The following is a 26,614-nucleotide window of genomic DNA, read 5'->3' as shown; positions in this document are numbered from 1 at the left end:
GCCTGCATAGTTTCTGTTGAGAAATCAGCTGTCAATCATATGGGTGCTCCCTTGTAGGTAACTAACTTTTTCTCTTGCTGCTTTTAATATTCTCTCTTTGTCTTTTGCTCTTGGCATTTTAATTATGATGTGTCTTGGTGTGGTCCTCTTTGGATTCCTTTAGTTTGGGGTTCTCTGTGCTTCCTGGGCTTGTAAGTCTATTTCTTTCACCAGGTGGGGGAAGTTTTCTGTCATTATTTCTTCAAATAGGTTTTCAGTATCTTGCTCTCTCTCTTCTTCTGGAACCCCCATAATTCTGATGTTGGTACGCTTGAAGTTGTCCCAGAGGTTCCTTACACTATCTTCAACTTTTTGGATTCTTTTTTCTTTTTTCTTTTCCGGTTGGGTGTTTTTTTGCTTCTTTGTATTCCAAATCTTTGACTTGATTCTTGCGGTCCTCTAGTCTGCTGTTGGATCTCTGTATATTATTCTTTATTTCAGTCAGTGTATGCTTAATTTCTAGTTGGTCCTTTTTCATATCCTCGAGGGTCTCACTAAATTTATCGGCCTTTTCTAGAAAATTCTTGAAAAACCTTATAACCGTGGTTTTGAATTCTATATCCAGTAGTTTACTTTCCTCCATTTCTTTCATTTGTGACCTGTTTCTTTGTCTCCACATTTTGGCTGCTTCCCTGTGTTGATAGAGTGGCTTTGTGTGCTAGGTGTCCTATAGGGCCCAGTGGTTCAGCCTCCCCAGTTACCTGAGGTGGACACTCTTGGTGCACCCCTTTGTGGGCTGTGTGCACAGTCTTGTTGTAGGTAAGCCTTGATTGTTGTTGGTATCACTGGGAGGAATTGACCTCCAGGCCAATTGACTCTGAGGATCAGCTGTGTCTATGATGGGAGAACTTCTGTGCTGGCAACACCCTTATGAGACAAGACTTGCTTCAGTGGGGCTTTGGTGCTCACTGAGTCTGCCCCCTGGGTGTGTCCCTTATAGATCTGTTGTAATCTGGATGGTCCCACTCTGACCCCTTGGTACACTGGCTCTTGGATCTCCAAGGGGTGCTAATTTAGCCTCTGCCTGAGGCCACCCAGCAGGAGCTATGGAGAGATCTGCAGGTTCCTCTTCTTTGTTTGGGTTTTGGAGGTGCCCAGATGAGACCCAGCTGTGAAGCAATGCAAGCTGTTGTGGGGCCTTGGGCCTTCTTTTGGATGTTCTGGGTCTCTCTGACTCAGCTGAAGTTTGTTAGGTAAGTTTAGATTTCAAAGGACCAGGCCGTTCATATGCAAAAGCCTCTGCGCATAGCTAGGGTGGGGCAGAGTCTCAGGGCAGAGCAAACAGCAATGGCTTCCTGTCAGCCCTGCCCTAAGAGGCCCCTGGGTCTCAGTGTCCTTTGGTAATCGCAGCAAGCACCTCTGAGAGAAAGCCGCCCTCAAGTTCCGCCCGCTGCCAGACAGTCCAGTTTCTCCCCGTATGAGTCTGGGTCCCCAGAGTCTCACCCGGAACTGGAGTTCAGAGCAGTCAGGAGCTTGTGTCTCCCTGCGGATTGAAAAAGACAGCCGCGTACTCAGTTGCCAGCCCACTCCGCACACACGCCTCTGTACCTCTGCACTTTACTTCCGCAGCTCCTGTGAGTCTCAGTGTGCTTTTCTCTTTCCTTCTCATTGTAGAATTTCTACTTAGCCAGCCTTCTTGGGTTCTAGATGATGTCCCATTTTGTCTTTTAGTTGTAGTTTTGAAGTGGTTGTGCTAGGCAGCAAGTTCAGGTGTTTACCTATGCCACCATCTTGGTTTCTCTAAATGAACAGATTTAGCTTACTGGGAGACTCATGATGTTGGCCTTCTTTTTCTCTTTATGACTGGTGATAACTTTATCATGGACCCATGCATACCAGTTCACAAGGTGGCATTTGAAAACCACAGGTCAGGCGCTTGTCTGCAGAGATGAGGGGAAGAGGAGAAATATCGGTGGGAGGGCAAACAAAAGGCCCCAGAGAGAGGTGGGTGTTGAAACTCTGGCAAAAACTCACCACCCAGATATGTACAATTAGATTACTTTTTTTATAGAGATACAGTTGCTTGTGATTTTTTTAAATCACTCATGGAATGTCAGATTTTTAAGAGTACTTTAACTACTTTGTACCTCTGTCCTCTGTTTTCCCCAGGGCTGGAGAAAGGGGCCCACCAGCCCTTCTAGCAGTTGGGGAGGCACTATCCCCTTTGCATGCAGTAAAAAGGGCACTGGGCTTCAGACAGGTGGCATCTCCTCCTCAAATTTTATACTCAGCATAAATATGGGCTTCTGTGTAATTATGGACATTAGGATGTTGTTTTACATGTGCATTAAAATTTTCTGTGTCAGACTGCTCTTCCTTTGTCTAAGTAGAGTGCATTGACTAAGATGGAATGCCCTGTGTGACTTGCTCACTAAAAGGAAACCGACCCTCAGCCTGGTTACATATCCCCCTATAACAGACCATTGGACCTGCCTCACACCCCTTTCAATTTTGGTTTTTCATCTTTAAACCAGGGGCTTGGATAAAATGATCAAAGAGGCCTAGGCCAAACTCTCAGCCTTATTTCTCTGAATCTGTTTCTTTTAGCTGAGTTGTCTGGACATTGAGAAAACTGCTCTTTTGGTAACCTCTGAATCCTCTTTAAAATGAAATAGCTTATTCTTTTATTTGTCTCTTTACCTCAATTCTTTTAGTTCTATTAGTTCCTCTAACTTAGAATTGATCAATTGCCCCTTTCTGAGGTCTCATCTAGGTTTTCTTTGGTCTAAAGATATTTGCTTATAAAAGATTTGCTGGCCACCCTAGCTAGTTTGGCTCAGTGGATAGCGTGTCGGCCTATGGACTGAAGGGTCCCAGGTTCCATTTGGTCAAGGGCACATACCTCAGTTGCAGGCTTCTCCCCAGCCCGGGCCCTGGTCGGGCACGTGCAGGAGGCAGCCAATCGATGTGTTTCTCCCACATTGATATTTCTCTCTGTCTTTCCCTCTCTCTTTCACTTTCTTTAAAAATCAATGGAAAAATATCCTCAGGATATTTTATTAACAGTTTAGTTAATAAACTAGCAAGTCTAGTTTATTAACAGTTATGGGTATAATAGTTACGGCATAAATTTTATAAAGTTTTAAAATTATTCATTTGCCTTGAAAAGAACTTGTCATGATCTTTTTACCCAAATTATTACAGAGAAATGTAAAGGCATAGGATATTTGCCATCGTAAATAAACTTGAGTTCCTAGAGCAAACCCTTATAGAGAGTCAACATAATCCCACAGGTTCACCAAGGAAAAGATGCAGTGTACTGGATAAACCATGGTTCTTAGGTAAACACATTTGGATTTGAATCCTAGCTTTGCAAATTCTCAGATGAATGACTCTGAGATCCACTTTCCTCTTATATATGACAGGGTTAGTAATGCCCACTTACCTTAGAGGGTTGTTGCAAAATTAAGACATAATGATGTGATGCAGCTGACACAAACAGGTGCTTTCTGTCTGATAGTTGGTATAGCTGCAGTTCAGATAGAGAGAAGCACCAGGCATCGACCTTCATTCTTACCATGAATACTATTATTGGAAATTAGGAAAGTCCTAAAACACATAACATAAATCAGCTGGCTAAGATTTTGGTAGCTACAGATGGAATCAGTCATTTCATACCTATTCTACTCAGTTGTGTCTTTATTTTAAAGAGCTTCTCCCATGCCCCCCAATTACAAAGGGAATAGGTTCTTACTTTAAAAAAATAAAAGAACCCAGGAAGCTAGAAAGTACAGTTCCCTAGTATCTCAATCTCTCCCTGACATAATTACTGTTCATTTGTTACGCATACTTTTAGAAATGGATTAATTTTTTAATGTGATCATGGTTCTGACCCATTATTTTTTTTACTAAGTAATGTATGCTTAACATCTTTCCATGTAAGTCACATAGATCAACCTTATACTTTTAAAGGCTAAGTAATATTCCATTGTATGATTCTACCATAATCAGTTCTCTAGAAGCAATGCTGCAAAGAAGAGCCTAAGACAGGGATCTATGAATGGGACTACTTATACCTTGGGGGGCCATGGAAACTTCTCAGGCTACGGATAGTGCTCATCTTCTTATGTGTTCTTTCTTCAAACTTATATCTTGAGAGCCCTGGTGTCATTTTATTTCTCCTTTTCCTATTCCCCCTTTCCAATTGCCCTCTCCTATTTTATGTGGCATAGCCAATTTCTTGTCCAGTCCAGGGGTGTAAAAACCCGTGGTGCAAACTAAGAGACAGTTCTAAGATTGGTGTTGGAATTGAGAAACTGGGTGACTCTATCAACTGGACAAAAAATCCATTTACAAGTCAGTTGGTTTCCAATTCATTGCTTCCAGCAAAATTGAAGAAAATCTCTACTGAGCTGTACATTGATGGATTGTTAAAAATAGTTCTTGGTGATTCTAGACCACTTTCTGAGTTTTGGTATATAACTCAAAAGGAGTTCAAAGAATCAACTGACTTTGTGATAAAATTCTTTACATTTCCATCTACTTCTATTTATGTGAACAAAGTTTCTTGGCACTTATAACTATAAAATGAAAAATAGAACTAGAATTGATACAAAACCATGTCATTTTTGTGCTACATAATAATCATCCAATATGCATGAAGTATCGGGGGGCAATAAAATTCTACTTTTTATGCTTATAAATTATCAAAATGTGTGGTATGTGTGTATACATATGTTTTGATCATCCATATACTAATAATTATAATGATAACTCAGTCCAGAAGAAAAATAATTTTTATACTTAGAGTGTTATGATTTCAGGAAATAAAGTAATAAATTTACATTTATATGCACTTTATAGCATATAAGATAATAATTAACAAAGCCCCAAAATACATAAAATTCATAATGGCATATGAATTCCAGAAGGGGAAAGGAATGATGCAAAATTTTCAACTGTTAAAGAAAAGCTTACTCATGACCTTTTTAAATGGATGATGGTAGTTGTTACATTGCTGTGGTATTCAAATACATATTGAATGTATTCAAGAGAGCAATAAAGTTATGTTTTAAAATATCAATAATTAGATTATAGCAAAGTATATCCTTTGTGACTAAAACTTATACAAAATTTTAGATGACAACTTAAGATGTGTGAGGGGATACATGGGTTTTCAAAATCATTTTAGAAGGTACACTGGCAAAACAATCTGAAGACCACTGGCCTCGTAAGTATATAATTTTACACTTAGATAAACATTTCTACAGGTTAATTTGTAAAAGTGGAATATGTGAAGGTGCACATATAGGTATTGCCAAATGGCATCTCAAAAAGGTAGTGCACCCCTAACCGGTTTGGCTCAGTGGATAGAGCATTGGCCTTTGGACTGAAGGGTCCCAGGTTCAATTCCAGTCAAGGGCACGTACCTTGGTTGCGGGCACATCCTCAGTAGGGGGTGTGAAGGAGGCAGCTGATCAATGTTTCTCTCTCATCGACGTTTCTAACTCTCTATTCCTCTCTGTAAAAAAATCAATAAAATATATTTTTTTAAAAAGGGTAGTGCAATTTAAGTTCCTGTGAATAATAGTATAACTACTATTTCCAGTAAAAGAAATACATTTTTATTAAATCTTTTTGCATAGTAAGTTTGGGCCTATGGTGAGCAGTTTTTAAAGGCATGAAAATGTGACAAGTTGCTTTTCCCCACTTAACATGGCTTATTATCGATTCACATGAAGCACTTTACCTCTCCTCAGTGCTAGACTTCAGTAAGACACATGCACCCTTCCCCTGATTTAAATTTGGTCCCCATGCTATCATTGCTAATTTCATCTTTTTACCTTGCTTTCATAGTAGCTAGCAGAATTTTTAATTGTGTGTGTGTGTGTATGTGTGTGTGTGTGTGTGTGTGTATTTCTCTCTCTCAGGGGGCTTGAAGCTTCATGGAGCAGGGACCATGGCTATTTTGTCTACCCCTGTATCCCCCCATGCCTAGCCTGGAGACTGACTCATAGTTCTCACTCAGTAAATAGGCCTTCAGTGAATGGACTGACCATGAATGAGAAAAAATACCATGATGTTGGGTAGTGATAGAGATCTTTGTTGCCACTAGCCACATGTGACTGTTTAAATTTAATTTAATTTTAGTAATCACACTTAGCCATAGCCCATGCACCCATTAGCCACATGGGACTAGTGGCTACCATATTGGATGGTATAGATATAGCAGGTTCCGATCACCACAGCCAAGTTTTAATGGATAGCGCTTATTTAGAGAGATTATTTGCATTCTCAAAATTATCACTATGCCTGGCATGCAATAGGTATTTAATAAATGTTTGATTAAGTGGATGAGTAAGTAAACTCCTAATATCTCTCTTATTCTTGTAATAGATTTCTCATTCTAAGCCGTATTCCACTCCACAGGCTGCCACCAGGGATGTTAGAGTACAGATCTGAGTATGTCCCTTCACTGCTTGAAGTTCTTCCCAAGTTCCCATGAAATCCCAGTGCCTTAAGTTTCCATGTAAACATTACTTTTAACTGAATAGCCAAACATTCTCAGTTAACTTGCCTAACTCCTTCCATTTCTTGCCAGAGATTTCCTTAAAGAGGTCAGCCTCTTTTTCTGTCCTTTTAAAGTACATTTGAATAAAATAGAAAAAGGCAGTTTGTTATCAAAGCATACAGTGATTTCTTCACCAAAGAAAATTACTTTTTTTAGTATCTTTTCTTGTTCTTGATGTAGAAACAAATCTCAGAATTCACCATTGGTTGAATGAGGAAAGTAAGGTCAAGTGTTCCTGCTGTCTGTCCAACGCTCTGTAGTGGAAAGAATTCCACAGATCTGAACCGCAATGTGGGCCCTGTCACTTTATGGGTGTGACCTTGAGCAAATGGTCTAACCTCTGACCTTCCCTCTCTCCCTTTATGGAATAGAGCAGCACCTACAGAGCGTGGGTTTTGGGGGAGGATTACATGAGTGCACACGTGTGAAGGATAGAGTAGTAGAGTGGCTGAACAGTAAGTAGCTCAAACCTGTTTACTCTCAGCATCTTGCATCTTGCAAACATCACACCTGGATTATAAATGAAAACACAGCAACTAATCTGCTATATCCTTACACATTTTGGAGGGCTTAATTTCCTGAAGAAGCTGATCATTGCTCAAATGAGAATTTTTCAGTTGGTGAGTCAGCTAACACAGGTGTTCATTTGACCCCCAATTATGGGCATATCTTTGTAGTCTGTCTGCACAGATGTTCCACACTAGTCACATGATTTACGTGCAGGGTGAGATTTCCTCCCTGCAACCCTGCGGGCTTAGGGTTTACTCATATCTTAAATCTTAATGTTTAAAAAGGTGTGTGTGTGTGTGGTTTTTTTTTTATTAAGGTTTAGCCTTACTATTAGATCTCTGTCTCCTAATCCCACAATTCCATCAATGGTGTATGAAAACAAAATTCTACCTGTGTGATTTGAAAGTTTTCACATAATCTCTCATTTATAAAAGAATAAATCTCCAAAGCTAATAGCTCAGAGCATTCTCTTTTTTTTTTTTCTGGTAGAAACACTGAAGCCCAGAAAGGTTGTTTGTTAATTTATTCATTGATCATTTACTGACCACTCACCTCAAGCCAGCAATGATGTTAGGCCCAGGACAAACAGAGATAACAGCCACAGTGTTTTCCCTGGCTCATGCGGGAGATAGATAAGTCAACAAAGAATGTCAGTTCAGGGTGCTAAATGCTGAGATTGGAGTGATGGGTGACTAGGGGAGCAACCAAGCCAGACTTTAGGGTGCAATCTGGCTTCTTGGAAAATATCCCAGTTGCCTAAGCCAAGCCTTGATGGCCCCAGTGGAAGGGAGAAGAGGAGAGGGGACAAAGTTGCCTGAGGGACAGAGAGAGAGGTGGGACTCTCTCTAAGGCACTGAGATTTCATGGAAACGTGGGAAGAACTTCAATCATCGAAGGGACATATTCATATCTGTACTTTAACATCCCTGGTGGTAGCCTGTGGAGTGGTATGGGGCTCAGAGTGAGAAATCTATTATAGCGGTTCCAGGTGAGAAGTTCCACTACTTTAGTGATCCTTGACAAGGGCATATGGAAGGAGGAATGGCTTCCAGAGATAATGGGAGATAGTGATGTTGCCAGGCTTCAAGTGAAGGAAACTTCCATTCCAGGGCTTTCTCGAGTCCAGAGCAGTGAGCCGCAATGAATAAACAGAGCCATTTAAGAGCTTGCAAATAGTTCTTTTGGTGACAGCTGGCTTGTCTCATACTTCTTTTTCTTCTCTGTGTTTTCAATGGATGTGCTTTAGGTCACCTGTGGTCACTCATATCATCCCTCCTATCCGTGGAAAATGAGTCCACATTTTCTAATTGAACTAAATAGGGTGTGACTGAAATTCATGGAAAATGGGCAATTCCATGTGGCATGAAGAATCAGAGGCCTTTCCAAGCCAACTCTGTGTCCAACGTGAATTATCCCCGTATGTCTGCAGAGGGCTCTTTTTCCAAGTTATCACAAAAGCCAAGAACCTCTCATCCTTATGAAACTGACTTTTAAAAAATACCCACCATTCCATTTGCCAGCTCAATAGATTTGGATTGACTTATAGGCATTAAAACTATATTTTTATTAAGAGGAAAAATTCCCAGCCAAGCTGAGAAAGCTCATATCAGATTTCAGCCTGATTCATTTCAAAACCACCATGAAAATTGCGACATTTTCTTCGCACCACAATGAGTTAGTCATGGAAATTCTGCCTGAATCTCAGCTACCATGATCATAGTCATGAGAGCGTGCTCTGTGCCACCGAAAATTTAGGTTACAGTACTGAAGAGTTTCCCCCTTCACTGTCAGAAAGCAGAAGTGCGTTGCAATTCAGCGTCTGAGGTTCCTATTTCAGCAAGTGACCTCCTACTTGGTGTGTCTTTCTTTCTGGCAGTTTTTTATTGTTGTTGTTTGTAAAAGCTCAAACTAAAGAAAGTTCAACGTAGCTAAATATGCATGAAGAAGTGAAAAGCCCCTCCCCCGTTGGACTCTGACCCTTTTGAGTGACAGATGAGGCAGTCTTCTTGGCCATCTGTCGGGGAGACGCTGGCTGAGTGTAGCCAGGCTTCAGCATGTGTGGGTCTTTTTAGTGCAGACCTCAGCCAGTAAAATGAAATGGGCCAGCCAAGCAGCCGTGGCACAGAATGCTGCCTTCCACCCTGAAGCTGCCGTCTCACATCCCACTAGCAGTCACTTCTTTAAGCTGCACTCCTGGAGTCAGGGTTTTTTCTGGAGCTTAGCTTATGCATTCATTGGCTTGTTCCGTTGTTCACTTGTTCCTTAATTTGCAGAAAATTAAGCACGTTTTCTCCAGGAATGTGCTAGACATCGAGAGCTCAAAGATAAGTTCCTGCCCTCCTGGGGCTCACAGTCTAAGTGTGGGAAACAGACACCCACCTCTGAGTCATTTTGAAAGTATGATTTATGACAGACCACCATCTCACACACCATCAAACCTTCAATTCCCAGGGGGCTTAATTAGTTTAGGAGGGCGGGTGGGGAGCAAAGATGGAGTCCTCCCTGGATTCCAGCAGATGTTTCTCGGGCATGAACTTGTCTGTCCCTGCACACCAGTGCATGTACAGAGTCCATCCTAAGGGGACCTGGGGCCATTCCACCTGCTCTCCACACCCCTCTCCCATCCAACTCTGTATGCTGGGTCACCTTGTCAGCCTCCTTCTCACTTCAGCTGCCGTGTTTCTGACCTGTCACCAATGTCTAAGCCTTTGGTTACCACTTTCATCGACTGCTCTGGCCCCTTGTTGCCCCCTCCCCGCCCCCCCGAAACGGGTCAGCACTGCCCAGGCCGGTATTACGTCTTACTGCTGATAACTTACCCGCCCTGCAGTCTGTCTATTCACTGGGCCCTGGAACACCCCATCACTTACCTGATGGCCCCTACCCCAGCTCACTCTCCTCACTCTGCTTGGTCAAGTCCTTACTTATCCCTCCCTCCCCTTCTTTACTTGCCTGCATGCTCATATCACCTGGGGAGATTGAAAACATACCCGTGCCCAGCCTTTACCCCAGACAAATTCAATCAGTCCCCAGGGTGGGGTCCAGGCATGAGTCAAGTCTTTTTACTTGTCCAGGTGGTTCCACTGTGCAGCTAAGGTGGAGACCCAGACTCACTTAGCCTTTAATTGTTCTGTAATGGCTTCAATCTGTCAGATTTTGCCTCCAGAGCTTGCTTCCATTTCCTGGACAGAGCCATAATATAGGTGGTCCCTCTCAGCCCCTGGTAGCACACAGCCAAGGCCCCCAGCAGTACCTTGTTTGCTGGAACCATTATCAACCCTCTTCTTTACCTCCCCTGGCTGCCTGCTCAGCATTTGCTCCTCAGTTCTGTGTCCTCTCTCCTTTCTCTCAGGCTTCCTCCGCAGTCTTTGTGGCCCCTGTCCTCCACAACCAGCTGTCCCCCACGAGGATACCTCCTTAACCTGGGCCTTATTTCCTACTCTCTGTTTGGAAGCTGCATAGAGAACCTGCCAAACCCACTGTATACAGAGTGCATGCAAGGATGTTGGTGGACACGTTTCTATAATTTAAAAAAATTGGAGTGAGGAATGATATGGAAATGAATCATCCAATAATAGGGGATTGAGTCAATAAAACATGAATTGCCATGCAGTAGATTATACAGCAATCAAAATATTTATGAAAAAAATTTTAGAGTTGTGGAATGTTATGTTAATGAAATAAACAGATGCAATGCTACTTATAGTGTGAACTAGACTATTTATAGAAAAAGCCTGGAGGGTAATATACCGAAATGCTAATAGTGGTTGTCCCAGTGTGGTAAGATTATAATTGACTTTCTTTTGTTATTATAATTTTATGTGTTTTTAAAAAATTGTACATTGAGTAAAAGTAAAAAATTATACTTTTGTAATCAGAGAAAAAGGTGACTTTAAAAAATTAATTGAGAGAATGTTAATGTTAGATGGTAGCTTTTGCACTCAATCCAAGTGTGTAATGAGAAATTTCCTTTTCAGACAACGTGGAGTTAGTAAAGGTGAGTCCTGGGGTATGGTCAGGAGGGGGACTTTTATGAAAATAAGATTTTCTTAAAGGGAAGGCCCCTGAGAGGGTCAGAGCAGTGAACTGGCTCTGGAGAGGCCCACCTAGCAGTGGAGGTCTTGGCCCATCCCTGAGCCCTACTGAGCTGGCTTGTGAGGTGGGGCCCTTTTTAGGAGCCTCACTCTTGTGCTGGGTGCTGATTGGTTCCTCTTTTGGCCTCTGAGAACCACTGATATTTTTCTTTATGCTGTCTCTGCAGATAGTTATCCTTTGGTTATATTTGCCTTGCTCTGATAAAAATAATTTCATTGACTGATTATTCATTTACCAGGTGCTAGAATAAAGTCACTTCATATAATCCCTGGTGTAATGTAATCGTTTGTACTGATCAGTGACGTGTGCTTGGTTTTGCATATTCCACTAAGGAAAATAATTTGCAGACAACACCTGCCTGCTCATTAATAGAATAAAGCCATCACACAGCCAACTCACTTATCATAGCCATCAACAAAAGAGCGCTCTCCAAAATAAGGAGGGGAAAAACAGACAGACTTTTAAAAAATTCTTCATTGTTGAAAGTATTACATATGTCCCCTTCTGCGCCGCCCCCCCCACATTGTCCTCTCCCAGCCTGCTTCCACCCCCCATCCCTGGCTTACACGCCACACCCCCCCCCACATTGTCTGTATTCATTGGTTATGCTTATAAGTATACAAGTTCTTTGGTTGATATCTTCCCCCCAATTTACGGCCCCCCCCCCCCCGCCATCCTCCCTTGCCTTCCCTCTGAGGTTTGACTGTCTGTTCAATGCTTCTATGTCTCTGGATCTGTTTTTGTTCATCAGTTTATGTTGTTCATTATATTCCACAAATGAGTGAGATCATGTGATATTTATATTTCTCTGACTGGCTTATTTCGCTTAGCATAATGCTCTCCAGGTCCATCTATGCTGTTGTAAATGGTAAGAGTTCTTTCTTTTTTACAGCAGCATAGTATTCCATTGTGTGGATGTACCACAGTTTTCTAATCCACTCATCTGCTAATGGGCACTTAGGCTGTTTCCAAATCTTAGCTATGGTAAATTGTGCTGCTATGAACTAGGGGTGCATATGTTCTTTCTGATTGAAAACACACATAATTTTTATCTTTTCTCTCCTGAACCAGCAGATTTTCAGTTATGGGTTAGGATGCTTTCAGTTGCAAATAAAGAATATCTGATTAAAATTGGCTAAAATAACAGAGGGTTATTAATGTCACGTGGAAAGAAGTCTGGGCACTCGATTATTCCAAGGTTGGTGGGTGGCTCATTGGGCTTGTTGGTCACCCAAGGTATTTCCATTTTTCTTTCTTCCATCCTCACAATCTCCAAAAGCATTGGCCATACCTCCACTCATGGTCATAAGATGGCTGCCACAACTCTACACATCCTATCCATTCAAAACAACATCCCAAACAGGAAAGAAGAAAGGCAACAACACAAATGGCCTTCCACTCAGTTGGCACTTTCTAGCCAGAGAGGTGATCTCTTTCTCAGAGTCTCTTAGTAGATTTCCCTTTATTTCTGTGACCCAAATTGGGTTACATGGCCACCTCCAGACCAACTGCAGGCAACAAGGAGCATGATTGACTTAGACTAAACATGTTTCAGCCCAGGGGCTGGCACACTGTCCTGAAACAAAACTGAGACTGTGCTAAAGGGAGAATGGGGAATGGTTTGGGAAGGCAGTGCCTAGAATAGCATATGAAACACAGTACTTTTGTCAGGAAGAGATGGTGTTGCCCTAGTCACAAGCAATAATGGGTCTCAGGGTTGACCCCTTTCTGCCAGTCTTTCCTTTGTGCATCACATACACATCTACACTTCATTTGTAAATCCCCCAAACTCTGTAGATCCAGGTAACAACTTGATCTGATCATTTGTTAAAGAGGGTGACAAAATCGAGGCAGAGGCCTTCCTCCTGGTCACATGCCAGGTGCAGTAATGATCTGGCTGAATGATTCTACATTCATCTGAGACATTAGTAACAGAGATGTGAGGACCCTAAGGGCAGGCTTGTGCCCACCATACTCACTGGTGTAACCTTGGTATTGAGCTGAGTGTGTGTGTGTGTGTGTGTGTGTGTGTGTGTGTGTGTGGCATGTACTAGTTGATCAATCATAATGGAGTAAATGAATGAGCATACTAATGACTAATGACCAAATAAAATGATGCCTTTATTGACTGATGCCTCTAGAAAGAGAATGGTGCCAAGCTTTATGAATTATCTGAAGAAGTAGAAGCTTGCTCTCCATCTATAGGGAGTTTATGGTCTAATTTTAGGGTGAGAGCTGATGGCCAGAGTACTGCGGCACAACCAGAGGAGGAGCCTGCCCTCTCTTGTCTTTTGTAACCAATGACCAGCATTCACGTGTCCAAGGATGTTGTCATACCTCATGATAACTACTTTTTATGATGAGGCTGCAAGAATGTTTTATCTATAAAAATTAACTTAAATTTGTGGAAAAAATAAGATTCATTCCTCCTTTACTCCTCTTTCTGTAGCTTTTCAAGATTTATGAATATAGGTGTAGAAGAGGGGAAGAAAAATCCTGTCTCTCTCCTCCATGTTAGCTTGTTAAACTGAGGTGGAAATGATTCTTCATTCTGTTTGAGTCATGCTTATTGGATGACCAAAGAATGTAAACAGCCTTCATAAATGATGAAATGTAATCTAGGCATCAAGGATGATTGTCAAGGAAAAGAGATGCTTTCTGGCACATTATGAGAACCATCCTCACTCCTATTGTTGCTCTTAGAAATCTGTTTTACTTTTGTTTTAGACCTAGAAGGTTTTGACTCCGTGGTATCATCTACTGAGAAACTCAGTCACCCAACCACAAGCAGACCAAAAGCCACAGGGAGGCGGCCTCCGTCCCAGTCCCTCACATCAGTAAGTGTCTTCTCACTTCTCTACAGCTCAAATGCAGGAAACATTAGAGATTCTAGTTCAGGACTCTAATGCAAGTGGCTGTTTAGAGGACAAGCAGGAGAGGGAGATTATGAGATACACCGCTGATCAAAAGTGATTTGAGAGTCCTCTGGAATCAAGCAGTATTTCTGTTTGTTCTTGGTGTGCCTGCCAGCCAGGTGGGCACTCCCTGTTCCCACTTTCCCTCCTCCTTCCAGACTGATTGTTGTTTGAATCTGAAATGAAATTGGTAAGAAAAAAAATGTCATGTTTTATGGTAGGAAAGGAGAACAAGGCTTATTTGGTCAATAAACAAAACAAAACTACTAAAGAAAGCTCTTGCCACTGTACAGTGCTTGGCAGTGACAAGCCTTTTTCTCCCACACAGCCCTTACAGAGATTGCTTTTAAACATATGAGGCACCCGGTCCTGTTGGAAAGTACAGTCAGAACCCTCTGGATAACCCATAGAATTTTTTTTTGTTTGGGTTGTTTTGAATAACTTCTTTTCTCATTGGAAACCTATAACATATTATTGTACCAAATTTAAACAATGAAATTCATAAAGAAAGTTATCTGTAATCCTGCTCCCCAGAACTATGAACTGTTACTTTCTTGCTATAACCTTAGCTTTTATTTAAAATTCTATTTGTGTCTCTAAAGTTGTTTCTTCAAAAATGGAATCACTTAGTATGCATTGCTTGGAAGTTGCTTGTTCCCTTATATTGTGCACCTTTCTCCCAAATCGTTACACATTCTTCCATAACATCACATTTAATGGCTGCCTGGTGTTCTAATTTGTGAATAGATGATAGTTTATCTAGCCAGTGCACTATCATTGAACATTTATGTTGTTTCTAGTCCTTCATTATAAACACTGATGTGAATGTCATTGTAGAAAAATCTTGATGCTTCTGCAAGCAGTGTATATGTGTCTGTCTGCCTATCTTTCTCTCTGTCTATCTCTCTATATCACATTGCCTTGCCCTTGCTAGGAAGGCAGGTCGAATGCCTTACGACCTTAACCCTGATATGCCAAGGAATGAACCTTATGCAGGTTTCCCAGGATACTTTCTACTTTCACATCATCACTTATCATCATTTAGAAGAAAAAGAATGCACTTCCTTTGAGCCTCTTCTCTCATATCTTCTGAGTCTGGCAGTGTGGTTTGAGTTGTCCTCTTTTTCCTCTTGTATGAAACAAACCTAACTATGTATTGATGCCTTTTGTGAAGAAAGACTTGAAAAAAGTGGCTTACATTACCCTCTTATATAGAGTACTGTGTCAATACCATCTTCTTTCCCTTTTTCATGTCACCTACCCACACCCTCTCTTATGCATCTCATATACACACAAATTTTTAATGCCTTCTTGGTATCTCCGTATTTAAATTTCTAATCCTACCTCCTACATCTTTTCTATAAATCCTTCATCATTTTTGTTTTCCCTCCAAATTCTTCCCAACTTTTCAAGATCTAGAGGGCCTTGAGGCATCCAGAATTATATACAGAAAAGTGCAAATTACCATCTACCACCCTACCCTTGGTCCATACGTTCCATGTCTGGGAGTTTATACAGGATGTCCCCAAAATGTATACACACTTTAACAGCTGATAGCTCAATTTTGAAAATGAAATGTATTTTAATAAACAGTGCCTTTATAATTATTCAATGTGTACATACATTTTGGGATACCCTATATATATTTTGGGGACCAAGTAAAAGTATCTCATTTTTGCTCTGCTTTTAGACTACATATTTGTTCATTATAATGAGGAGACAAGCAAAATACAAGTGTCAAGTGCTTTGAAAATCATACAGCATTATGTTAACAAAAGCTATGTCAGCTACGGTGTAATTCTGACAAAAGCATTTTCTTTTGGCTTTATCCAGTCTTCCCTTTCAAGCCCTGATATCTTTGACTCCCCAAGTCCCGAAGAAGATAAAGAGGAACACGTTTCGCTTGCACACAGAGGAGTGGACACATCAAAGAAAACTTCAAAGACTGTTACCATATCCCAAGTGAGTGACTGGCCATGGTGAGGGTGTCACGACAGCACAAGATCCCTGCCTTTTTGTGTATGCACTGATGATGTGTTATAAATCAAACAAGGATAAATAGATGTCTCTGTCAGTTCAAGCTGCTATAATAAAGTGGGTGGGCTTATCAACAATAAAATTTAATTCTCACATTTCTGGAGGCTGGAAGCCCAAGATCAGGGTGCCAGCACCATCAGTTTCTGGTGAGGGCTGTCTTCTGAGTTGCAGACAGCCAACTTCTCATATCCTCACATGGCAGAGAGAGGGTAAGAGCTTTCGGGGGTATGTTTTTTAAGGACACTAATCCCACTCACAAGGGCTCTACCCTCATGACCTAATTACCTCCCAAAGACCTCACCTCCAAATACCATCAAAATGGGTTAGTATTTACAATATGAATTTTGGGAGAGCACAAACATTTAGTCTGTTGCAACAGGCAATGCAAGTTTTTGTCATTCTTTAGTGATGGTGCTTAGATTGTCATCAAAATCCCCAAGGCATTTTACAAAGTCTCCAAAACTGGGCAGAATCCCTGAGAAACAAGTTTGATTGATGATTTCCTATGTTTTCTCTTGTGGTTTGATCTCCTCTTCATACCATCAACCACATATACACAAATCATCTTGCACACCATCATCTTCTCAGAAACCAAGAAGCCTATAGGTGTCTAGAAAGAATACATTAACTATATTAAATGTTGTGCCCTCTGCCCACACATCTTCTCTTTTATGTTCAAAACTGGTGGTGTCACAGACTATGGTTGGAAGCTCATGAATTTGAATAATTAATGGTGGTATCTTAAAAGGTGATTTGGATTTATTTATTGGGATAAATTTATTGTCTAAAAACATTTAAATGTCATTGCATGCCCAGGGATGGTATAGCTCTTCTAAGTTACTGGCTTGTGTGAAAAAAAGAATACATTGTTTAGCAACAACTGTGTATGGCTTCTGAAGGATACCCTGTACAAATTCTGCTTGTCCTATGAATGTGAACCAAGATTTTGAAATTTATGCTAAGAGAGCCCAGGCAGTTGGAATTATTCCCTATAAATGCTTGCAACTACTTTCTGTCTAAAAGTAGAAAACTGCAGTCATTTTAAAGGCAATTGAAACAGGAATTAACACAAAGAAATAAACATTTATGTAGGATTTTCCTTCTCATACATTTAAATTTTTACATGCATAGATTTTCTTTAACATCTGATACAGTATGCAAAAACTATCATATAAAACATATTCATTGTAATTATTCACAAAACTGAAGCATTCTTCCTTTATAAAAGGACTCCATTTTCAGAAAGTGGATTTAAACCTGTGTGTTTTTTCTGGTTATCCTAGGTATACAAGGTTAGTTGCATTCTCTCTGACCTCTCAGACAGCCTTGGGGTGTTTCTACAGTGACATCTACTGGTGGGCAGAGGCTCTTCCCATTTCTGATTTTTACAGTTCTATCTTTTAGGCTCTTTCACTTCCCTGCAGCTGTCATGTCATGTTGTTTATTGCTTTTAGAAATTCCACATGAACTAATTTGGTGAAGGTATATGGTGTCCTCTATTCTGTGAGAATTTTTAGAAGTATTTGTTAGTTGAAATGGGCCTGGAGAGCAAGTCATGTGGTAAATGCTCAGAGAAGCATTCATTCAAGAAATTCCTGGAAGCCAGTCAGTGTGAGGACATTGATGGGTTGGGGGAGGTATATGAAGATGCAGGATGGAAAATGTGCAAAAGTGTGAACTCAGGAGTAGGAAAGAAGCAAAGAAAATAAAGACAGTAGAGTGTGAATTTTCAGACTTGGGTAACCACAGTCATGATACCAGGCTTGAGGGTCCAGCTGATGGAGGAGAGGATTGAATCTCAGCTTTGCCAGTTATTAGCTGTGAGACTTCGGGAATTTCTAAACCATGTCCCTAAGCCTCCATTTCCTGCTCGGTCAAACATGTATGCCAACTGGTCCTTGTTTCAATTGTCTAGCCGATGTCTGGTAGGTGACCAGTGCTCCATAAATGTCAGTCTCTCTTCCCTCTTATTATAACTCCTATGAACAATAAGCATGGAATGGCTGATCGCTATCTCTGGCAGCAGAAAGCGCTTTTCCTCAATGGTAACTTGGCAGAGAAAAGGCAAGCAGAGAAGCTGGGAATGCTGGCCCATATGCCTCTGTCTTACTCTGCCCAGTCTCTCCCTCCAGCACAGTCTGACTTCACACTCTGCCTCCTTACCATGCCAGCCAAGCCCCTTCTTGGCTCCCGCCCTGGGTGCCGGCTGCTAGAGGGAGTTCCAACTGTGTGGCCCAGCTTCACCACCAACCTTTTCTTCTGACTGTCACTCACCCTTTCACCTCCCAAAGTCCTGCCCTTCCCACCTGCCTACGTCTCACCTTCCCTTGCTGCTGTCTCCTCCCCTGGGCCTGCCACATGCCCTTCTTCCCTCCAACCTATGACTGCCCCATGCCCTCTCACCCCCTGGTCCCCTCAGAATACTTCTCCATCTGGCCTCCACTTATCTCCTCCGTCTCCAGCCTGGTCCTCTCGGACTCTTTCCCTCAGCATATCATCCAACTCAGGGTCTCCCCCGTCTTTGAGAGTGAACAAAACCATTCCTTGATCCTGTCTCCTCCTGCGGCTTCTCCTTGAACACTGTCTTTATCCCATTTTCCTTCCTCTGCCAAGTTTTTGGAAAGTGTTCTAAACTTGCAAGCCACACCCCTCACCTGTGTCAGGCACTGACTACCTTGATCAGGTTTCAGTCTCCCTTCCTCCATCAAGTGGGCTCCCCCAGTTTTCATCTTAGCAACCTTGACCCACTTATCCAACCATTTTCTTCCTTCTGGAAACTCTTACAGGGGACTTCCATAACCCAGGCTCCTCTTCTGGTCTGGCTTTGTCCCCTCTCACCACTCTGTCCTAGTCCTCAAGGACACTCTGTCCTTTTCTTCCCACCTCTTCAATTTGGGAAGTGCCCAGCTTCCATCATCGGGCTTTTTCTTTTCTACTTCCGTGCTGTTCACCCCCATGGCATTCTCTTCCTCTGACTGTTTCTCTGACCCAATTCACTCTTTCAGTTGTTGGCTCTGCCCACTAGACATGTACTTCTGCGGCTCTCTGTGCTTCCCTCCCATGTGCACACTTCCCTCTCAGCTGCAGGGTGTTGGTTGGTCTGTCTGTCTACACTGAGTTCTGAGCTCCTTGAGGGCCAGGAAAATGTTTTGCTCACTCAGTTTTCGGAGCCTAGCAAGGAGGTGGGACTCTGGACATGTACATTAAACAAATAGGAACTGCCTGGCCAGAAAGGTGATCCAATGTAAAACATACAAGGAAAGGCACTTCTATGGGGAATGCCTACACCAAGTAGGCCCTTGGGGCTTGTAGGTGAAAGAATGAGTGAGAGGATATGGGGGGAGGCATGAGTGGTGATGTAGATAGGGGGTTGCTAAACGTGAATCCCTAGCCTGAAGCCTCTCTGCCCTTCCTTGTCACAGGTGTCTGACAACAAAGCACCCCTGCCACCCAAGCCAGGGACCATGGCTGCAGGTAGTGGTGGCGGACCAGCCACTCTGTCCTCGGTGGTACCCACCCCCCTGTCGTCCTCTTTGGGAACAGCCGGACACAGAGCCAACTCCCCATCTCTGTTTGGCACGGAAGGAAAACCAAAGATGGAGCCTGTGGCCATCAGCCAAGCGGCCCTGGAGGAGCTAAGGACACAGGTCCGAGAACTGAGGAGCATCATCGAGACCATGAAGGACCAGCAGAAGTGAGTGTCTGGGGCCCCTTCTTCTTCTCCGTGTGGATCACTCTCTGCTGGGCCAGGGCCTAGTCTGCAAGCCTGGGTCCCAGCCTGCCCTGGAGGGTGGACCAGCCTCCCTGTGATGGCAGCAGGGGGTGGCAGTGGATGTGAACTCAAGAGACTTCACAGAGCTCAGCTCCATGAGTAACTGGGCCTGCTGCATGTAGGAAGGGTATCAGTTGGCTGAGGAGTTTATGGGGAGGGGGCAGTTACAAGGACTCACATGCTTTTTTTTCAGCTGCTGAAAGGAAAAATCTTTTTTTTTTTTTTAATCCTCACCCAAGTATGTTTTTACTGATTTTTTTTTTTTTGAGAGAGAGAAAGATAGGAAGGGAGAGAGAGAAACATCAATGTGAGAGGGAAACACCGATCAGTTGCCTCCCATATGTGCCCTGACCGGGAATCCAACCCACAACCTGGATATGTACACTGACCAGGAATCAAACCCGAAACCTTTTGGTATATGGTAGTGGTCAGCAAACTCATTAGTCAACAGAGCCAAATATCAACAGTACAATGATTGAAATTTCTTTTGAGAGCCAAATTTTTTTAAACAAACTTCTTCTAACGCCACTTCTTCAAAATAGACTCCCCCAGGCCGTGGTATTTTGTGGAAGAGCCACACTCAAGGGGCCAAAGAGCCGCATGTGGCTCGCGAGCCACAGTTTGCCGACCACGGGTATATGGGATGACACTCCAACCAACTGAGCCACCTGGCCAGGGCAAGGAAAGATCTTAAAATCCCCATAAAATACAGTATGCACATGTACCAGCTTTTTAAAATATATATATTTTATTGATTTCAGAGAGGAAGGGGGGGAGAGAGAGAGAGGAAGAGAGAGAGAGAGAGAGAGTTATAAACACCGATGATGAGAGAGAATCATTGATCCGTTGCCTCCAGCTTGCCCCCTACTGGGGATCGAGCCCACAACCCAGGCATGTAACCTGACCAGGAATGGAACCAAACCATGCCCTCCTGGTTCATAGGTCAACACCAACCACTGAAACATGCAGGCCAGGCTGTACCACTTCTTAATCAGCCCAACAGCCAGCTTTTCCTCTAGCATCAGAAAGATTTCAATTATTTCAGGTAGCTGCCGATTGTAATAATTAGTTTGCATTTAAGAGCTGTCATGTATGAAAAGACATAGGGAATCTTTAAACCCAAGACTTTATACTGAGCAAGTTGTTCTCCCCATGAGACTCAGGGGCTCCCTCCATGCATGCCCCCACACATGCTCTCTCCCTACCTTTCATCTTCAAGGAGCACTTCTATGGGGAGTAAGATCTGTAAGCGAAAATAGCTAACACACATAAATATTACACTGTGCCATATGCAGTGACAAAAATGGTCAAAGGGTTAGAAGTCAGAAGGTATGGAATGGTAAAAAAATATCTACAATGAAAATGATTATTTAAGTACATTTGAAAACCAGTAATCTATAATGAAGGGATAGTTTCTAGTCAAGATGGCAGAGAAGAAAGACGACAGAACATGAACCTGGATACCTGGAGCCTAGTCACTGAACAAGTTGGCCACCTCTCTAGGCCTCAGTTTCCCCATATTCTTTTAGGAGAAGCTTCAACTGAGGGATCTTAAAGATCATGTCAGACCTACTATTTGATGGCTACATATTTTGGGAGCCCAGAAATAATGGCAACTCTTTCTGTCTCTGACAAATTTTAAGCAATAATAATACAAAGAAAACAATGTTCTATCCCCATTTTCTTTGTAAAAGAGTCAGATGGATTTTGTAATGATAAGAGGCTTCTTATCTCTTATTGGGAAAGTCTGGACTTTTGTTTAATTCCATTGTTTGCTTTTCAGACGAGAGATTAAGCAGTTACTGTCAGAGTTGGATGAAGAGAAGAAAATCCGGCTTCGACTGCAGGTGGGTCCCTTGGGGTCCTGCCTCACGAGAGGCTCATTTGGGGGTGGGGGTAGGGGCAGCATCAGGGCTTTTATTTTGAAAATAAATATTGTTACTTCTCTGCAGATTTAGGCACACTTCCTGTGGCGATTTTCTTAGAATTTTATAGACTCACTTTGCATCCTTTCCTGGGATGCAGGAAGTTTGGGGAAGGAAGACATTAGTAACTGTACCCCCGATTGGGTTTCTCACTTGGAATTTACCTGAAACATGTCCTCTGTGAAAAGTTTCCCCTGGTTTCCAGAGGCCTCATTGTAGTAATGGCCAGAGGGCATGGCATTGGGGAGACCACATGGCCAGTTGGCTTCTGTTATGTGGTCGTTGGGATTCCAAGGACCACAGTTGCCCACACTCGGCACTTGCTCTGTATCTTTTTACTTCTCCCTGATGGTTGTGTCAGTTCCACCAGAGTGTCAGAGCCTTGTACCCCTCAGATCCAACTCAGCTGTTACCAAATGGCCAAAGGAAGACTTTTAGCCTTCATCCAGTTGGTGCCCTTGGTGGTGATTAGGACCCATGCTGCTTAAAGAAAGATAGGTAACTGCTTGTCATCACTTTGGAAATGCTGACAGATACCACCCTGGGCCCAACCACTGCTACCTTCCAACACTGCCAGGTGGTCCCGCAGGTCAGGACAGCCTGCCCCACCCTCTGGCCAGGAAACTAGAACAGTTGTTACTTTTGACAAATTTTGGATGCTGGTAGCCTGAGAATTAAAACATCCACTATTTCCTAGCACATCCCATCTGCATGCCTGTTCTTTAGGTTTGTGCATTTCTATCAACTCTTCATTCAGATGTCATTTTACCCATTTTGCCTTTAAGCTTGTCAGGTTGATTATTTTCTTTCAATCAACCAGGTTGATTATCTTTCAGCTTCTATCAAACCAGCCGATTCATTATGATTTTGTTGGCTCTTCTTTTATAGATGGAAGTTAATGACATAAAGAAAGCTCTTCAATCAAAATGAATACTTGATCAATGAAATGTCGCATTATTCATACTGAGTCCAAGACTCAAATTTTCCACCCCAGCCAAAATAACCTTGTGCCAAAAGATTAAAGATTTGCCTCAATATGTCCCAGTTTGAAAGATTAGCACAAAAATCTTGATAGCACAACACAAATTCCACCCAAGAGGAGACTCTTCCCCATGGTATAGTCCTGGGTCTGGCACTGGTTGTGACTTAAACAGAGCAAATTGTGCTAAAGGCTTTTTTACTATGAGATCTCATGCGAAACGAAAACTCAGGCAGTTTAGTCCATAGTGGTACTATTTTGATGATATTTTCCATTAATAAAATGTAATTTCAGATTATTCGTTTACAAGCTTTATAATTTTATGATTTTTTAAATCGTGTTTTGTCACAGATTCCCCCAGTATTTGTATTACACATAGTCCGGAGCAAGCATCCCTTTCTTTTGCTGCAGGCGGAAAGCTGCCTTGCTTTGTGTCCCCTCTAGGAGTCTATTACATATGCAATTTTAGGTCCAACCCGTCCCTTCTCCTGCCAGCATACCCCACCACCCTGAGATCAATTTTAGCTTATATGTGATGGTATATTTACAAAAAGAGAAAGAGAAAATCTGGTATTTGCAATGATCTGTGCCTTCTTTTTACCACCCTCTTGATTGGAACTTTTGTGATGCAGCTACCATGATTTAAAACAAAATTTTTTTTAGCCACTTATCAAAGTCCACTAGAGGCTACTGTCTTCAAAGCTTCTCTCCCCTAGCCAAAGGTCCTAAGAGGAGACAGCTGTGAAGTTGGGCGTGCTCTGTGGTACCAGCTGCAATTTTTAAGTTCTAGTTTTAGGTTGTTCATGAAACTAGAAATGTCACCCCTGCTTGATTTTTCATCAGCTAAGTTAAACCCTTGCCTCCTGTCCTTTGCACCTTTTGCGTGAACAGAATATGCATTATTAAAGCAAAAACAAATAAAAATAAAATGCAAATAAAAACGAGGGAGGGAAGTTGTATTATTTCCTGCACTGGGTTATCTGTGTGTGTTATTGTTTCAGCTGTACTCACATAATGTCATATGCCTCCATCTCTTGTAATCCTTTCCTTAGGTGCAAGGGAATGGAAGGTGGGGGTTCTTGTTAAAGTGTAGCCATTGGTTCTTTCTGGCATTTTTTTGAATTGCTTTTTCCCTCCCAAGGAAACGTGTTTGCTTGTCTGCTTTATCTCTGTAACAAATGAACAGTTCAGCCTTAGTCTGTGTGACTGCTTTCTAATCCTTAGCTGAAAATAAGGGGACATACTGTATTGCAAAATTGTTTGGGGGTTGGGGGTGGTGGTCCCTTAATGGTACCTGATGATGTTTTTTGTGTTTCTAAAAAGCTGCTTTGTCTATTTCCTGAGTTTTAGAGTAAAAGTAATAAACATTAATAGATCTTCACAACCAGAATGAATGAGAATTGATAACACTGAAGAAGTGTTATCACCACATGTTATCTATCATCCTAAGTATTACAAATAAAAGTATCTTCCTTTCTCTCTTTCCCCGCCTTCCTCTTGCATACATACTCATCCTTGCTGCTTGAGGCTGCGACTTCCTCCAGAGTATTTACAGAGCCTGGACACCTGGTCTGCCAGGGTTAAGGAAGTTAGTTAAGGGAAGTTAAGTGTGTAAGCAAAGAAACCTCCGATCCTTCATTCCCATGTGTTTTCAGCAGCCTTGCTCTCAATGTGCTTGGGACCAGGAGTGCCAAGTTTCCAAGAGCAGCATAAAACATTCCTGTACCCCTTGACTTTTCTAAGCATTTGTGTTAAACTTGAAGCCTTCAGAGATTTTCTACCACCTAATATAAGAATGAGGCTTGGATTCTTTGGTGTTTGGATTTCTCATGTACTCATCATGAAAATCCCTAACGATGTAGTTTTATATGATGTGTACACAGAGTAGGATTCTTAATAATTACATTGAAAAGTTGGAGTGTCCTCATGGGGCACTGGAAACCTGGAATGTAGAGGGCTGTTATCTTCCCCTCACAGAGGCCCACTGGCTTTCTTTGTATAAGGAGAGGGAGACGTGATTCTAGAAGAAGTTGGCATATATAGCTTCATTAATGACCCTTGGGCTAACCAGCAAGAGGATTCTACATCATGGAACTGGATGAGCTACTGTCTGAACAGCCACCATTTTTACTCTTTACAAAATGGACCCATCAAAAAACATTGAGAAGCTTGGAAGTATCACTTTTGAAAAAAAAAAAATTCTTTTGTGTTCAGCATGGACTCCACCAGCATCTAATGGAAATTATTTTTTGCTTCATTTTCTAAAGTTGTATTTAGAAAAGTCTTTAGTATTATGCTTTGTAAAGAAGATGATTAAAATGAAATTTTGTGAAATTATTTTTGGTTAAAGTTGTCCTGGTCCAAGAGGGATGATTTCTTGGAATTTAAACCATTTTTCTCCATTTTACACAATTTGATTATTCTCATAGAAATGTCTTCAGAGGACATAGAATATAGTGCCCCCTATCTTTCTCAAGTGAACAGAAATAATTCATTAAAATCTGTGGCTGTGAATTCTGTTTTTAAGGTGTTAAATTTTACACTCAGATTTAAGCATAAAATTCTAGTAAGATCTAATTTTTAGTGTAAAAATCATTAAATTATTGTTATTCAAATAATTGTGTGAAGCTGATTTTAAAAATATATTTTTATTGATTTCAGAGAGAAAGGGAAAGGGAGAGAGAAAGAGAAAAATCAATGATGAGAGAGAATCATTTATTGCCTGCCTCCTGAACCCCTTCCCCCCACTGTGGATCAAGCTGGCAACCCAGGCATGTGCCCTGACTGGGAATCAAACCGTGACCTCCTGGTTCATAGGTCAATACTCAACCACTGAGCAACACCAGTTGCGCAATGAAAAACTGCTTTTATTCATACACAGCGCTCTAGACAGTCTACTCAAGTACATGATTTGTTTTCTCCCTTAAAGACAGCCTGTATCTAGTATCACATGTGTGTCTATGGTTACTAATAGTGAGGTTTTATTTCCTTTAATGATGGGAAAACTACAGGGTGTATAATTTACTAGTGTCCCAGTGCACAGATTCCTGCACATTGAAAGGAAATTAATTAGAAGAAATATTTTAATATTTCTATTCTCCCTTTCTCTATAATAGAAGTGTCAACCAAATTTTTTTAAAATATATATATTTTATTGATTTTTTACAGAGAGGAAGGGAGAGGGAGGGAGAGAGAGTTAGAAACATCGATGAGAGAGAAACATCAATCAGCTGCCTCCTGCACACCCCCTACTGGGGATGTGCCCGCAACCAAGGTACATGCCATTGACCGGAATCAAACCTGGGACCCTTGAGTCCGCAGGCTGACGCTCTGTCCACTGAGCCATACCGGTTAGGACAAGTGTCAACCAAATTTACAATTGACAATGACAGATCGAAGTACACGCGTGCAATTGGCGCCAGTGAGAGCTTTATATGATCGTGCATGCGCAGGTCAACTTAGCCTTTTATAGATATAGAATAAACTTGCTTAATTAGACCTGTTTCTGATTTAAACTTTTTCCAGCCCAGTGAAGCACCCCAACTTCTCTTTCAGGTAATTGTCAGTGACACAGCAGTAAATATCAACATGAAGCAAATTATTATCGTAGATCACGCATGGAGAACAAAGGGTAAAATATTTAACTGTACCATTGTTTGACTGTGTTCTCTGCAGTGAGAAAACCTGAAGTCATTTTCAAGTTCCACCATTTCTTACTTCTTTTCAGTCAAGTCAAGTTTCTAAACTTTCTAAATTTCCGTTTTCTGGCTAATGAAAAGAAAATAGGATTCTACCAAGTCTCCTATCTACCTACTTCAGGATTTCTGTGAG

The 26,614-nt window shown here is 41.8% G+C and overlaps 1 protein-coding gene across 1 annotated transcript in view; it reads left to right on the top strand.

Annotated features, from left to right (window-relative positions):
- SH3KBP1 (SH3 domain containing kinase binding protein 1) overlaps nt 1-24,266 on the top strand; it is a 339,627-nt gene extending 315,361 nt beyond the window's left edge. The window contains exons 14-18 of the mRNA XM_008154559.3: nt 13,883-13,992; nt 15,904-16,032; nt 19,530-19,801; nt 21,663-21,726; nt 22,693-24,266. Of these exons, the coding sequence (XP_008152781.1) occupies nt 13,883-13,992; nt 15,904-16,032; nt 19,530-19,801; nt 21,663-21,726; nt 22,693-22,734 (617 nt within the window). The 3' untranslated portion in view covers nt 22,735-24,266. The remainder of the gene's footprint in view (nt 1-13,882; nt 13,993-15,903; nt 16,033-19,529; nt 19,802-21,662; nt 21,727-22,692) is intronic.
- Nucleotides 24,267-26,614: the final 2,348 nt, after the last annotated feature.

Source organism: Eptesicus fuscus, chromosome 1, assembly GCF_027574615.1.
Source record: "Eptesicus fuscus isolate TK198812 chromosome 1, DD_ASM_mEF_20220401, whole genome shotgun sequence".
Lineage (NCBI taxonomy): Eukaryota > Metazoa > Chordata > Mammalia > Chiroptera > Vespertilionidae > Eptesicus > Eptesicus fuscus.
Note: the sequence above shows the minus strand (reverse complement) of the source record. Positions and strands in the feature narration are given on the sequence as shown.